Here is a 15,567-nt window from a genome sequence, read left to right as displayed (position 1 = left end):
GCAGCTGGGCGGGGTGGGGGAGATGAGCCTGGAGAAAAGAAGGCTCAGGGGGATCTTCTCACTCTCTACAACTCCCTGACAGGGGGTCAAGAGAGCTGGGGGTTGGTCACTTCTCCAGGTAACAAGTGACAGAACAAGGGGAAACTGCCTCAGGCAGTTTAGATGAGATACAAGGAAAAATTTCTTCATAGAAAGGGCTGTAGTGGAATCACCATCCCAGGAACTGTTCAAAAATGTGCAGATGGGGTACCTGGGGACATGGTTTACTGGTGAACATGGTGGTGCTGAGTAAACAGTTGGACTCAATCTTCAAGGGCTCTTCCAACCTTAACGATTCCATGATTTTATCACTCAGAAACTGAGGCAGAAGCCATGCAAGGCTTTCAGAGTGCACCCACCTGGGCTCCACCTTGCCATGAGGCAGCAGGAAGCAGAGATGGGGCAGCACATGCAAGTGAAGGCACAGAGGGAAAGGTGAAGAGGTGAAGCCAGAGGAACAGAGCAGATCATCTTGGCTCACACCCGTTTGTGTGGGCCACCTTGGCTGGCTCCTCTTCCCATGTGGGGACAGGAGACTCTCTGTTACCTTGTCAGCTGGAGTCAGCTTTGTCCATGGCTTATCTGCTCGCCGGTCATAGTCTTGAGCATCTGTTACTTCCACATATTCATTAAACCTCAGGATCTTCCTGGCCTGCAGCTCTGCCACTGTAGGCCTTTGGCTAAGCTGAACACCAGGAAAAACAAAGGAGGTTAGTCTGAGCCTTGTCCACACAGCAGATCCAGGACTAAGCACCCCAAGCAAAACTAAAACTAGTTCCCTCACTGTGCCTTAAGCACAGACACTACCAGATCCTGCCTGCAAGGGAATAGGTAAACCTCTAACAGACTGGACACTCGCACTGGGATCACAAAGCCAGGCTAGGGCAGAACCTGGGCCGCACTGTCATGGAGGAGGACACTGAGGGTTGTGGGAATAGCCACTACAAGGGCGAGCCCTGCATGACAGCCCTAAACGCAGCTTCAGCAATGGCAGCACTCACACTTCACACCCACAGGCCTTGGGGAAGCTTTTCCCAGCCACGAGCAACAATCACAAATAACTTGGATTTAACAGCTAAAAGCAGCTCTTACTTTAGAAATGGATTTCAGGGAGCCTGGTGAGAAGTGGTGGCTGCTGAAGCACTGTGTTAAAGCAGCCAGGCCAGCAAACCTTTAAAGTATCAGGTGCCAAATTTAGTTCTCATCTCACTTGTTACGCTCACTGCCAGCTCAGATCCGTCACTGACAAAAGCACGGCCCTGGTGCCAATGGCTCACCGCGGGTGACAGTCCACATTCCAAAGTCAGTGCAGTGCGAGGGCACTGGGGACACTTGCACAAGAGCCCCGCTCTTGGCCCACAGCACGGCCCCTGCAGCGTGCTCAGGGCCCCCGTGCCCGGCAGCCCGGCCAGGTGGCTGTCACCACAGGAGCCAGCAGTACCTTTCTGGTGAGCCGGCGCTTGATCTCCCGCTTCTCAGCTTGACGGTCAGCTTCATTTTTCGCTGCCAAGGCGGAAAAAAACATTTTTCATGTAAGCATCAGGCTTTGAAAAGTGCTTTCTAGGCTTGAACAAAGGACAGTATTGAGCTGGATCACATTATCTACAGATCTAAAGATTTAGGACAGGCAGAGAGTGCAGTACAACTCGATACCCTGTGTCACCTCCTGAACTGGCGGGGCAAATATGCCCCTTACACAGCACCAATGAGTCATTCACCTCAACGATTTAGGGCCATATCGCCAAAATACATCCAAGCCACTGTGCAGTCTGCTCCTTCACAAAGCTATTATAGTTTAAAAGAAAATAACAGCACAGATAAATATTTTAAATGGAAACTTCCTGAACTGACATTCACATTTCCTCAAGATGTTTATTTATAACTTTTGCAGAACAAGATATGGCCAAGAGAAACAGTCCTGACTTTATGATGCACTGCTGTTTTAGAGATCATGCAAGGCAATGCTGTAATGTCTGGAACACAGAAGTCCAGCCCAAACAAAAATACCTTTCACAGTCCTTGCTGTGACAAGTAACAGCAGAGTCTGAACCAGCCCACACACTCTTCTCTGAGGTGGCAGGCATGAGACAGCTATTCCATCCATAATCACATGATCACAGAATGGGTTTGGTTGGAAGGGACCCAGTCCCACCCCCTGCCATGGGCAGGGCACCTGTCCAACCTGGCCTTGGACACTTCCAGGGATGGGGCAGCCACAGCTTCTCTGGGCAACCTGTGCCAAGGGCCTCACCACCCTCACAGGGCAGAATTTGTTCCTAACATCTACTCTAAATCTCTTTCAATTTAAAACCACCCCCACCCGATACATAAAGATGTTAAAGGTAAACTTATGGTATTTCTCAGGGCCACCAGAGAAATGCTACTCACGCTGAAGAATGTTCCTCTGTTCCAGTTCTTCTGCAGTTGGTCTCTGACTCAGTCGCCTGAAGAGAAGTGTGACAAGTACAACATGTTGTATCTGGTCACTCATCAATAGCAGATGAAGGATGAAACTGCCTGGTTTCAGTGCCCTAGACAGCCTTCTCCACACTCCTCACTCACCACTGAGGATCACTGCTGCCCTGTTTCACACTATGCTCTTGTCAAACAGCTGCTCAACCACTGGCACAGCTTTGGGAAGGGCTATGGGCTCCCCAGCTCAGAAGCAGCTTTGCAAGGAGCTCAGACAGCAGAACCTGGACCGCCACCAGTCCTAGCTTCATCCACCACCAGCATCCACCCTGCATCCATCCACACCTGTGTTTTACATGTCTGTAATCCTTGAGATTTTCCCCTCTCAGTCCATTTAACCTCTGGAAACAGGGGCCTGTCAGGGGGATATTGTTAACTCCAGGAAGAACTCCCAACTTTTCCAATGAAGGAGGAACAGCAACACAACCTCCCAGCCCTACTCCAGCTGCCATGCCCAACCACCCACCCTATTCCAGCACAAGCTGCTTGGACAAGGCACCAACTTTGTGCAATCCCACTCCACACACACTGATCATCATCATCATCTGTACCTGATCAGGGTTGTCCCAATCTGGTGACGGATTTCGTTCCACTCCTCCTTGCTCTTCCGAGGGAAGATGCTCTTCTCCTCCTGTGGTGCAGTGGTGTTCCCCAGCTTTATAGCAAGCGTATCTTTCCTCTTCACTTTGTTGGCCAGCGTGCCTGTGGAGGGGGAGAGCAACAGGATGCAGCTCAAGGCTACCGAGCCTGCCACAGCAGTCCCAGCCCTGTGCCCCTCCCTGAGCGAGAGCAGTCCTCTCTCCTTGCTCTTCCCAAGCTCTGCACTCACTGCACAGCAGCAGCAGACAGCATTTTTTGTGTGACACCACATGCTCACCTAATGCTGTCCCACCTGAGCGGCTGGGACAGCACAGGCTGTCACAGGAGCCATCAGGAACTGAAGGAGTGCACTCAGCAGGTGATTGCACAGGTTTGGCTGCAGAGCCTTGGAAAAAGCAAGGCAGAGGACATGTGCTACATCATGCAACCAAGAACCAGCTGCTTTGAGGCGCTGTGGGACCAGTGCTTTGATCCAGATCTCAATGCAGCCAGGCACGAGTTCAGCAGAGCAATAAAAATGACACCTGCAATGTCAAAGCCTTACTGTTATGGCTTTCATCTTCTTCCTCATCCTCATCATCTTTATACAGGATGGGCCCCTCCGAGTCAGAGTCGCTCATCCCTTCGTCTCCTTCCTGCTCCTCCGGGAGGACCTGGGGTACCAGTGTGGGGATGACTGTGACAGATGGCACATCTCCAATATACACACGAGGACCTGAATTCTGTTCCTCTTCCTGGTCATCATCTTCCTCTTCCTCATCGTCTGGACTAACAAAAAGCACGCTATTACACCTCTGAACACTTGGCACAGGGCCTGCAGAATATCCCTAGAATCAATATGCCCTTAGCTCTCCCCTCAGGGAAGCCCAGAAACCAGAGGTGCGAGAGCCACTGCACTGCCCCATCTCTTCAAAGCACAGGGAGCTCTGGCCAAGGAAATGACAGAGGCAGGTTCTGCAGAACCAAACTGCCCTCTGACCCCACGGCTTTGTGACTTGGAGATTCAGCTCTGCTACAACACAAGACAGTTCTTTTCCCACTTATGTTTAGCAAAATGAAAGGCTAAGGAAGGCCACAGATGGATGGAATCCGGGACCTTGTTTGATCTCAGTGCAGTTACAGATGGTCCAGGCCTGGATTCCTGGCATCAGCCTGTGTTTGTAGTCTGGAACCCATTTCCCTTTGTGAGCAATAAAATCCCACAGCCAGGAGCAATTTCATGGGGAAGATGCTCTGGTTCTTAAGAGCCTGAAACACAGATTTGGACAACAGGGAAAATGGTTTCAGCAGAGACCTAAGCCCTGTCCAGCACTGCAGGAGCTGGGAGAGCCGGCACACAAACAAGGAAGTACTCACACTTTGAGCATCTCAATGGTGACAGGCAGGGATCTTGTCCTGCCCAGGGTGCCACTATCTTCTCCAAAACCATCGTTCTCAAAGAGCAACGAGTGAGCCCTGTGGGACCCCTCGGGAGGTGGGGTGACAGGCAGAGGGCTGGCCAGAGCCTGCTGGATACGAATGTGCAGTGGGATTTGGGGCAGGCGAGGCAGCACGTGGGGTTCACCAAAGCCTTGTTCTGCTGTCCTCTTCGACGCCTCCATGGACCTGAAGTCTTCAGGAAGAGGAGGAGGAGGAATCTCCTTGGGCAGGTCCAGGGAGCACGGTGGGTCCGGGACAGGGGTGGAGGTGGGCAGGGCCACGCGTGGAGGTTCAGGGGGCACATGGGTGGGCAGCGGCGGCGAGGGCGAAGGTGGTGGATAAGCTGAGGTCACGTGCACTGGGGCTGGTGCAGGGCGGCTCCCTGGCACTGTCCTGTCATTTGGGGGCTTAGAGGTGACAGCCTCTGACGTGTTGTTAGGCAGGAGGCCTCTCTTTGGAGGGAGAGGAGGGGAAGGCTTGGACAAGGCTGTACCACCAGTCATTACTTGGGAAAGTTCAGCTGAAAATAAAAACCACAAAAGCCACAATGTTTAATGGTGTATTTTCCAGATAACCTTCACCAGTGTGGAAAAAGCACGGCAATGCACTCGGAGTAAGCGTTCTCTGCTACCTTTTATTGGAGTATCATACCAGAAATAGTCAGGTTACAAGGCCCTAGTTTGTCCTTCTAGCAGCAAAGGTAAGACTTGGGAGAGCAGCCAAAACCAAGCAGGCTGAGACAGGTTTGTGCATCCTGCTGCTTCAGAGAGAGAGAGAAATGGCACCAGCCCTTCAAAGACAGCACAGGAGCCTGCCCAGGAATGCACTTATGTGGGCACTTTACAGCTCTATTTACAGCATAAAAGGAATCCAAGACATCCAGGACCCCCCAGATTTCAGTTGTGTTAATGGCTCCCCTGCACATTAAAGAACTTCTTGGGAAGACTCAAAAAGTCTTAAAGTCTTATTTTTTGCTCTGAGGCAAAAATCAGCACAGCTGCAGGCAGCAATGTGCGTCCCCCTCTGTGTTCATCCATGAGACTCAGCCCAAGAACACCCCGCTGCCAGCAATCCTCAGGATGAGGTTCTGCTTCACTCCCTCTCATCTCTGTTCCTTAAGCCCCATATAAACTCATCTGCCACTAATACAAAAACTTCAAAAGATACCTAAAGCCTTTAGTCTTAAATATTTGCCGATTGATGGAGAAGAAAGAAAGAGAGACATGAAAAATGCCTCCAGTGAGCACTCACAGGATCCTCAAACGCCCCTCTGTTCCTAGGGAAATTGCAGCAGTAAAGACTGCTGTTGCTTTAGGAGTTTGCAGTTTTTAACACCTATGTACCCATGGCTTCTGGGGCTTGTAGAGGCTTTGCCTAAAGTGCCTGAGACTCGCTACACATTTCCCTGGAGCGGGTGACAGCGACACCTGGATGCCCTCAGAATATAGCTGGGGAATCTGAGGTGCAGACACCACGAGAGGGTGCTGCAAGTGGGAGAGTTTCCCAAGGTAAGGCCACATAACTGGAGAGAGGTGGGCACATTTGTGAGATGTTTAGCATTTTTAGACTTTCCCCTTGTAGATTAAGGGCCAGATTGTGCAAAACAGAGTGTCCTCAGCTCCTGCCCAAGGGACTCCAGTGTCTCCTGAGCAGTGCTTCAAGCCTGGCAGGACCTCTGGGTGAGAGCAAAATTTGAAAGGGACCAAGGAGCCGGCAGAAGGAAGCACTGCTTGAGACACCAGAACTGCTCAGGGAATGAGCATCTTGGGGACAAACAAAGGGGCGACCTGCACAGTAACTCCCTCCCAGTCCTCAGGCTGTGAGAGGGGCACAGAAGGACACCCCTGGAGTCAGAGCAGGCACCAAAGAGCCCTGGAGAGCTCACAAAGCCAATTCCACTCCTGCTGTTCAACAACAGTGACAACACAAGGCTCACACAGCAACACCACAGCTCCAGCTCCACTGTGCCAGACAAGAGGGCTGTGGAGCCTCCTCTACATCTGTGTTCATACCCAGGGAACCAAAGAGAACTGCTGGTTCTCTCCTCCCCTGCACACCCCGCAGCTGCTCCCAGCCCAGCCCATGCTGCTGGGATGAGGCAGGATGGCTCCAAACACCTTGGATACACTGCCGTTTCCAGCCACGTTTTTTATTCCACAAGTACCTCCTCCAATTAGAGCTGGGGCATTTCAAATGCCACCTGCAGCGTGTGCAAGCAGCTTAAAGAAAACAAGAAGGTATTTCATGGAGTGCTCAAGCATGGTCAGGCTAATCAAGCTAGTCTGGCACATGGGGGTTGTTAATACCATACCAAGGTCACTTGCAAAACCTGCCAGAGCAAGGTGAGCCCCAAGCAGAGCACAGCAATCTGTCCACACTGAAAGCAGTGGCCCAGGCTATTTCAGACAGCAACTTGCACATCCAGCACTGCCTGTCAAACCACACCTGAGTAACACCTCCAGTTTCTGTGATAACAGTGCAAACCTGTCAGATTGATCTTCCCAGGAGCCTCCCTCCCGATCTGTGCTAACCTCTGCTAACCCTGTCCAAAGATTAGAAGACGTCTGTGAAAGAACTACCTGAAATGCCAACAGGCCATTGCTGCATGGAAGTCATACCAACTCTCAAAATTGCATCTTTAAGATCCCCAGAACTCCCACAGAGAACAGAGATTAAATGAGCTTTAAGAAACTCTCACCAAATCTTCTGCTTAGAAAAATTACAAAGATAAAAACATTTAATTCTCTAAATGGGAAGATTCAGTTCAAATTACAGTTGAGCTGATTTATCCATGGGACAAGACATAGGGACAAGACTCGCATGTCAATAGCCCAGCCACAGACCTTAGAGGAGGTGCCTGAGTATAACCAGGAAAGTCTGAATTATCCCTACCACCTCCTGCCCTAAGTGGAAACCATATGGCCTGGTAGTGACAGCCACACCAGACATTGTTTGGTGGGATGTGGATTCTTTGGATTTGTTTCTTGGTTTGGGTTTTTTTTCCAAAAGCAGCTGAAAGAAGGAATTGTCACTAACCACAAAACCTCATCCACCATTCCCAGCCCCCAGTGAAGCATCAACATTCAGACACTGTCTCTTAGAAGTGACAGAGAAGAGGCAGGCAGGGATTCCTTCCTGCAGGTAGCTGTTGGGAACAGGGATAGCTCATGGCAGAAGACTCCAGTAATTACACTGTTCCCAGAACATGTGTGTCCTGGCTAAACACTGGCAGATTTGAGTCCAGACTGGACTGTTTTCAGCTAAAACGGTCAGACATTCGGATGCAAATAAAAATCTTCCCTTATGAAGGGAAGAGAGTCTTGGAGCAGCGGCTCCAGAACATCTCAGTGTACAAAAACCAGTTTATGGGGTCACTTACCTATGAGTGAGTTGCTGTTTCTGTTGGCAGGTTTGGGAGGAGGAACGGGAGGCTGTTTGGCAGCAGCTGTGCTGGTTGTACTGGTGGGAGCAGAAGTGTTGGCACTGGCAGGAGCAGGGAGCAGAGTCCTGGGGGCTGGGCAAGGGGCAGCTGTGGAATTGACTGTCTTTGCTGCCGTGGGGGCTGTGCTGAAGGGGGCAGTTTTTGCAGTGCTGCTGGCAGGTATTGGATCCCTTGCCTGTACTTCGTTTGCCTCCTGGGAAATGGAGGGAGGTCTTTTTGGAGGAAGAAGAGGTTGTCTGGGAACATGTGGCTCCTGAGGTGGTTCCAGTTCAGGCCCAGGGTGGCTGCTGGAGGAGCCTGCAAAGGGAGGCAGCTCAGTTTAAGGCACCAGAGGGTCCACTGAGGGTGGGGAGGGTCAGATGAGAATTTAGAACTGGTTACAGGAGAACTGGTTACAGGAGAGCCCTGAGTTTGCACACGTCTGGTTTCTTACCCTGCCTCTTCTTTGGCTCCTCCACTGGAACAGGCTTCCTAAGGCTGGGTGGCTTTGTGGCCTCTTCCTCCTGGTTGGGCAGGTTACAGACCCCAGGGCCCCCAATAGGGACAGTGTGGCCATTCTTCAGCGCAGGCGGGTTCAGCTTCTCTGGCTCTTCACCATCTGCAAGGGGACAGGAGGACACAGAAGCAAAGAGAAAACACTTAGAAGGCAGGGGAGAGGAGAGGTGGCTGGGCTGACTCAGCCATCATGGAACCACACCAACTTCCTTCTGGCTTCTGAAGGACTTCAGCCACCTCTGCACAGGACAGCACAGCAACCCAACCAGCTGGAGCTGAGAGCCCTTGATTTCATTATCAGTGACTAAATCACGCAGCACTGTAGCTATCAAGGGCTTTTCTTCTCCCTGTCCTGCCCTTGCTCTTTTGTTACAGATTAGTGTGCCCAGTGCTGTGCTGCAGCACAAGGAAGCTTTAACTGAAGCCATAAATCTCCAGCAGCTTTTGTATCCACCCTCCATCACGGAGCAGTCACCAACTCCCTGCTGCAATGCAGATTCCAGCACGAGTCGACTCATCTACTGCACGTGCAATAATGGACTTTTGTAAAGTCTTCAGATTAGCGGAAGCGCCTCTGTTTTCCTCATTTCTACCCTGAATTTGGCACAAAAATTGCTGCTCAATCCAAAACATCAGCAAGGCAGACTTCCTCACTTTACCTTTGTTTCAGTAAGATGTAATGACACAGCTCTAGAATTTTATGTAGCTCACTTTAAATACTTCTGCTTTTACAAATTCTAGCACGGAGGTTCCCAGTGTTAAAGCAAGACCTCTTTTTGGAAAAAAACCCATCCAATCCAACCCATGCTTTTGAGGGTCCTGAAACTCCTAATCCCCATGAGGAAATACTCCACCATTCTCAGTAACTGCCCTGACAGGACAAATTTTTGACAGTATTACTCTCAAAAAAAGACTCAGCATCCACCTCTGAGGGGAAATTGCCTATTTGGACTGAATTTCAACTCAAGAAAACTTAAATAAATACATCATCCATTTGATTAAATATCTTTTTGAATTCATCTGCCATCTCTGAAGGAATTGGAGTGTGTGGCATCCATGCTCTCCAGGTGCTAGACCCCAGCACACTCTGCTGTTCTGATTTTTGATAATCTATTCCACTGCCCTCCTCACCTTTCCTCTCCCTCCCAAGTGCTACCTCCCCTTCCCTAACCTGGTGTTATTCAGAAGCTTCCCAGGATTTCTTTTCCACAAGAAGCAGCCTCAGTTCCTGTGAGGAGCTGGTAGACAGCGCTGCCTCGCTCACTCACTGCCCTTCCTGAAATGCAGCAGGCACAAACAGCAACAAGAGGGAGCTTCCTCCCCAGCCAGGGCTGAAACTCAAGGGATGAGACAGATTTTTATGGCAGCAACGGCCTCTGGTTATCCAAAGTTTTAGCAAGGGAGATGGGAGCAGTATGATCCAGCTTTCCTCACCACTTTTCCACATCACACAAATCCCAGCCAGGTGAGTGGATGGTGATCTGACAGCGTATTTTGGCAGCATGATCTCAACTTGGAGACATCAAAGATGAAAGAAAAGGGGATAAGACTTCCTAGACAGCGGTGCAAACTTTAATAAGCCTAGTGGTGACTATGATACCATACCATGAAGCATCTCTTGGAAGATATGCCCCTACCCAAGCAGCTCAGAATTCACCCATTTATGATTGCTCTCCCAGCCTGAGCCCCGGGGGCAGAACCTCTCCCATTTGGAACAGCAGGAGATGGTGAGGGACAGTGTGACAGCAGAGGCTGGCAGGACAGCACAGAGAAGGACAGGATGGGAAGCGACCACAGCACAGCCCTCCCTCCCTGCAGGAAGGTGCTCCAGACAGGCACTGCGCTTCCTCAGCAGCATCTTCCTCCCTGAGCAGGCTGCCTTCCTCCCAGGTGGGAAAACAGACAAGAGAGAGCATTGAGAAGGGTAAGGCAGGCAGGAATCACCTCAGCAGAAAGCCCTCAGATTTGTCTCCCAAGGGTGAGGTTTGGCCAGAGGAAGATCAGCAACACAGACACAGACAGAAGTTTGTTTGCAGACTCACCCTGCTCAGGCTCTTCCAACAGAACCCCTCTTTTTACCAGCTCCTCTCTTGGCTTTCGCATAGAAATCTTTCGTTCTAAAACTGATATTAAATTGAAAAAAAGCACTCAGAAAACAGGGCAAGCTTGAAGTTCAAGAAGGTTGGTTTTTTTATTTTAAAGAGCTTCTCTAGAGGAAATAAAACAGCTTCAAATTTCATTGGTTTTGCATGGATTAAGAGGAGAGAGAAGGAACTGCATGTTCAGACCTGCATTTCACACTACACTGCTGATTGTGAAGCAAACCTTCCCTCCCCATAGCTGCTTGGGGAACTTCCTTGAAAGAAAGGAATTAATCTGTCTGAAACTACAGCTCCATGGCAAGGTGTTTCTGGAGAGATTGCAGGTGCCAGCCCATCACTAAAGTCCCATTTTGGTTCTTGCACGTGTCAGCACTCCGGCTTATGACAGCAAGCCCTTCTCAGATGGATGGAGGCAGGGACACCCACTGTCACTTTACCTTCTGAAGTCTCCTTGAATTTGTCACTGCTTTTCTTTTTCCTCCACTTCCAGGGTTTGAAAATCTTGCCAAAGCTTGAGAACTTGCTTTTCCTCTTTGTAGGAGGTGTGGTGTCACCTGACTCCAAAACATCTACCCCCATGCTGGCATCACTTGGGGCGTGATCCCCGTCTTCAGCTGCACAGAAAAGAAGGAAAAGAATAAAGAATTACTTCTGTGCTGCAAGTAACAGCTCCCATCTCCCACCAACCCACCCCACACTGGGAATGGTGGCACACACTCATGCAGAAAAGGGAACAAGACTCTGTCTGTGGCTCTACTGAGCCCTCACATCAGCTTGGCGAGACACAAGTGGGCTTCTCAACATAAACAGGGCAAAGAGAAGCTGGTAAAGGCCTTCCTGATGAGACAAAGATTACAGAGCCCCAGAATCATTATGGCTGGAAAAGACCTCCATGGTTGTTGAATCCAATCTGTGAACAACCTCCACCTTGTCACCAGCCCAGAGCACTGGGTGCTATGTCCATTTGTTCCTTGGACACCCTTCAGGGCAAGGGGCAGACTGTGCCAAGGACTGATAACTCTTTAAAAGAATAAATTCCTCCTGATGGCCAACCTGAACCTTCCCTGGCACAACTTGATGCTGTTTCCTCCTGTTCTGCTCCTTGTTCTCCAGGGGCAGAGCCTGACCCCAACCTGTCTGCACCTGCCTGTCAGGGAGATGAAGGGAGTGAGGAGGTCTCCCTGAGCCTCCTTTTCTCCAGGCTGAGTCCCCCCAGTTCTCTCAGCCACATATTAATTTAATTTTGCAGTGTCACAGCTTTGCCCATGAACACAAACCACTTCCCTTCATTTTCTCATCTTCATTTGGAAGCAGCTGGTGCTGGACACAAGTTCATGACCACAAACACCTTCCTGCCCGCTGACCTGGCATTCACAACTCTCCGCACCCCGAAATCACCAGACCCATTCCAGCAGCTGGATGTGCTAGATTTCCCCCTCTCTGATTTTCCTTCTATAAATAAGGGCAGCAAAGCTGGCCAAGAGCAACAACTCCACAGGAAAGCGACACAATACAGGCCTGTGCTCCACCTACTGCAGGAGTCTCCGGAGAGAAGCACAAGGAGGACATGGAGGCGGGAAGGGACATGTGAAAAAACCAAGCAAAAAAAAAAACCCATCCCCAACTCAAAAAAACCCACTTCTGAAGCAGAACCAGAGCAGAAAACACTAATTTGGGGACTATTGATCCTGCCTTGCCTGATGTTGCTGTTTTAGGGTATTTGATGGAACACAGAGAAGCACTTACAATGAGCAGAATCTAGCACTGCCTGCAAAGAAAAAAAAAAAAAAAAAAAAAATCAGTGTGCACAAGCTAAAAGTGAAGCCATCTGGTGCCCACTCCACGGCAGGATTTCCAGAGCCAGAATCCCTCAGCTTCAGCACTAGAGACAGGAGCACTGCAGCCCTGGAGTTGTACATGCAATTTTAACAAGCAGTATTCACTGTGCTCAATAGAGCATTCCCAAACTTCACCAGGCAGGCACGAGCGCTTGCCAAGCACAGGCTGTAGGTGGAATCTGAAGCCCAAGTGTCATCAAAGGCATTTCCCTCACCTTTCCAAGGAGAACAGTGCTGAAGGCAGCAGTACCAAGCTTGCCTTATATCTACCCCTTCCCTGGTTGCTCTGAGGAATGTCACTTATGTGCTGCCTACCACCCAAGATGGCAGAATGCTGCACTAAGCGAAGTAAGTTATTAAAAGAAAACTCAACCATCAGTTCCGGGGATTAATGAAGAGCCCTCAGCAGCCTGGAATGTCTCCATTTCCAGTTAGAAGGAGAATGACAAGCATTCCCCTGCCACAGTCCCCTTGTAACAGCCAGGGAGGAGCACAGGACACGAAAGGACCAGCCAGAACTGCAGGAGACACACAGTACCTCCAAAGGAGGAGCAGCTAAGAGCAGAGAGGGTGGGGAGAACCCACATGTGACTACTCCTGACAGACCTCTTCCAGCAGCTCCTGCAGCCCAGGTCCAGCTGTCAAAGCAAATACCTTCCCAGGGTGGAGTTTCACCGCCAGAGCTGCAACCACGCAGGTGAACACAGGAGGTTTCACAAGACCTTCACATCAAGAGCAAATCACCCGGTCCTGCTTCTCTGCCTCACTGCTCCCTCGGCCGTGGTACAGCTGCTCACAGGCTCCTGCCGAGAGTCAGGTGTTGTCCAACGTGGAAACACTTGGTTTTGTTCATTTATAATCACTTCCATGCACAAAAGCAGCCAGGCAAGAGGGGGAGACATGCACACTAGAACACAACACTGTCCACATAATTTCCACCACCCTTTTGCTCTGCGTAGACTAAAACTTGACACGTTACTAAACATTCTGAGACCATTCCAGCCCACTGCTCACACTGAAGCCAGGAAAGCAACTCCTTCCCCGATCCTCACTGGGATTGGTTCTGTCCTCTTGTGCAGATGACAGGAGAGCCTGTCCTACCCTTCCACAGCACTCTTCCTTTTCCCATCCCCAATTACCACAGGGACATAGACATCTAAAGCAGTCTGTTGTGAGGCAATTATGACACTGAGGACTAATGAGCAGGTGGATCAGCAGCTGGAGGTGAGATTCACAGATCTGCATTCAAATAACTTTATTGTTCAGTGATTGTTCACTTTAGATAGTGCTCACACTCCCTCCAAAACGGACCTTCCCTTGCATTCACAGCCCATTTTCTGCTGAAATTTCCATGAAATGGTGCAGAGAAGACATCTCTTCCCTGTGAGGGCAGAGAATCCACCTTGCTGAGGCTGTGCCTCCTCCTGCTCTGCTCCAAAAGGAGGGTCCTTAAGCTGCTTTGCAATGCAAGGGGGAAACCCTTCCTTATCCAAGTTATGCACTGGAAAACCGGGAAGGAACCACAATGCCACGCTAGGGGAACAAAATAGGGCAACACAAAAGGACCCAGACTCGGAGGGAAGGGTGGGAAGCACCAGGAATCTGATGCCTTCACCCGACCTGGCCCAGCAGCAAGGCTGTGTCCAAGAGATCAGCCTCACCCTCACCGTGGTGCCAGGCTGGAAAACCCATTTTAAATACATGGAAAATGTTAAATGAGGTCACACAGCCCTGGGTGAAGCCAGCAGAGTCCTCATGAGAAGGTCAAGAGATTCCCAGCTGGCAGGTCCCTAAAGTGACCCCGCGCCAAAGCAGGACCTTGTTCAAGCCTTCTGGAAGCAGTAGTCCACGTTTTGGAAAAACGACCCACAGAGCCCACCATGACAGCTGGATGCTGTTGAGGAAAAATCAGGAATAAAATACGTGGTGCAACTTCAGCACATTGCCTGATGCTCCCAGAGGAGATGGCCTGGAACCCTTGGAGCTCAGAACCCAGCTGGTCCAGGGACTGCGTGATGCCCCAGCTGCTTCCCAGCCAGAGCCTCCTGCCATTTCAGATCCCCTCTCCCAAACACTTAAGCTGTTCTGATCTCATTCTATCCAAACAAGCAGGTGAATTTGAGCTGTTTAAAACAGCAGATTTATGTTAACTCAAAATGTTTAGACTGAAATAATCTAGGGGAACGTCATAAAACTGGCACAGCCCGAACACACAAGAAGGCAGGAAGCTCCAGCAGTGCCAAGCAACTTGGAATGCAATTCCCTATTGCTTTGCCTGGCCACCTGGTCCTTCCAACTCTCCCCTGCAGACATGTTTTTGCTTAAATCTTGCAGTTAAATTTCATGCAGAAAAAAGCTTCTTTTCCACTGCACCTCGTGGTGTTGAGTGACCCCAGTCTTTTTTGTTTTTTCCAAAGCAGAGAAACCATTTCAGTGGAAGCAGCTAGAGACCCACAGTTGGTCTCTCCCATCCTCAGCAAGTGGCCGCAGTGAGGTGTCACCTGCTCCAACACTTGGAGCTTGGGCCAGATTCCTTCCATCCACAAACCAGAGTTCACCCAGAACCTGATCCATCTCTTCTTGTAGCAGCTACTACAGGATGCCCACAAATGCCAGGAGCTGCTGTTTATAAGGAGCTTGCTGGGCATTTCTGTCTTTGGGCAAACGAGGTACTTCAGCACAGCAACTCTTCTTAATCACCTCTATTTCCTTCCCTAAGGAACACATATGCCTGAAGCTCTCCACTGAGCAGCCCGCAAGGTGCAGGGGAAGTTCTGCAGGGAATGTGGCTGCTCCTCACACCCCTCAGGTACCTGGGACACACCAGTACCTGTGGCTCCAGCAGGACCCCCCAGCTCCCAGCCCGCACCACGGCACCTGCCACGAGCCTTCCTGTTGCCACCACGCTGTGGATGCACAGGCTGGAGAGGACCCAGCTCCCTCCCTTCCCACCCTGCTGTGTCCAGCAGAGCCGTCAAGAATCCGAGAAGCTTCCAAGCAAACAGCAACAACTCAAAAAGCAAACACTCTTTGAGTGAAATGCTGTTAAAAGTATCCAAAAAAGCACTTGGGGTAAATGTTTCTAAACTTCCCTAAAACAGCTTTAGAAACTTGTGTGCGTTTTCCTGAATGGTCCAGGAAGAAGTGAATCCTGACCTTA

General features: G+C 50.3%; 1 protein-coding gene across 6 annotated transcripts in view; it reads right to left on the bottom strand.

The window, feature by feature from the left end:
- The window catches only part of PHACTR4 (phosphatase and actin regulator 4), a 48,961-nt gene that overhangs the window by 1,526 nt on the left and 31,868 nt on the right, over positions 1-15,567 (bottom strand). For 4 of the 6 annotated variants that reach the window (XM_058040355.1, XM_058040357.1, XM_058040356.1 and 1 more), the window contains 10 exons: positions 11,007-11,183; positions 10,510-10,590; positions 8,406-8,570; positions 7,910-8,269; positions 4,468-5,050; positions 3,656-3,879; positions 3,063-3,213; positions 2,428-2,483; positions 1,481-1,542; positions 587-724 (listed from right to left, as the gene is read on the bottom strand). In XM_058040355.1, the coding sequence (XP_057896338.1) occupies positions 587-724; positions 1,481-1,542; positions 2,428-2,483; positions 3,063-3,213; positions 3,656-3,879; positions 4,468-5,050; positions 7,910-8,269; positions 8,406-8,570; positions 10,510-10,590; positions 11,007-11,183 (1,997 nt within the window). Of the gene's footprint in view, positions 1-586; positions 725-1,480; positions 1,543-2,427; positions 2,484-3,062; positions 3,214-3,655; positions 3,880-4,467; positions 5,051-7,909; positions 8,270-8,405; positions 8,571-10,509; positions 10,591-11,006; positions 11,184-12,315; positions 12,327-15,567 lie in introns of those variants that run through there. The other 2 variants (XM_058040358.1, XM_058040359.1) reach the window with 2 other exon arrangements.

This window comes from Melospiza georgiana, chromosome 24 (genome assembly GCF_028018845.1).
Source record: "Melospiza georgiana isolate bMelGeo1 chromosome 24, bMelGeo1.pri, whole genome shotgun sequence".
Classification (NCBI taxonomy): Eukaryota; Metazoa; Chordata; class Aves; order Passeriformes; family Passerellidae; genus Melospiza; species Melospiza georgiana.
The sequence above is the reverse complement of the archived record's forward strand: the minus strand, read 5'-3'. Positions and strand labels throughout refer to the sequence as shown.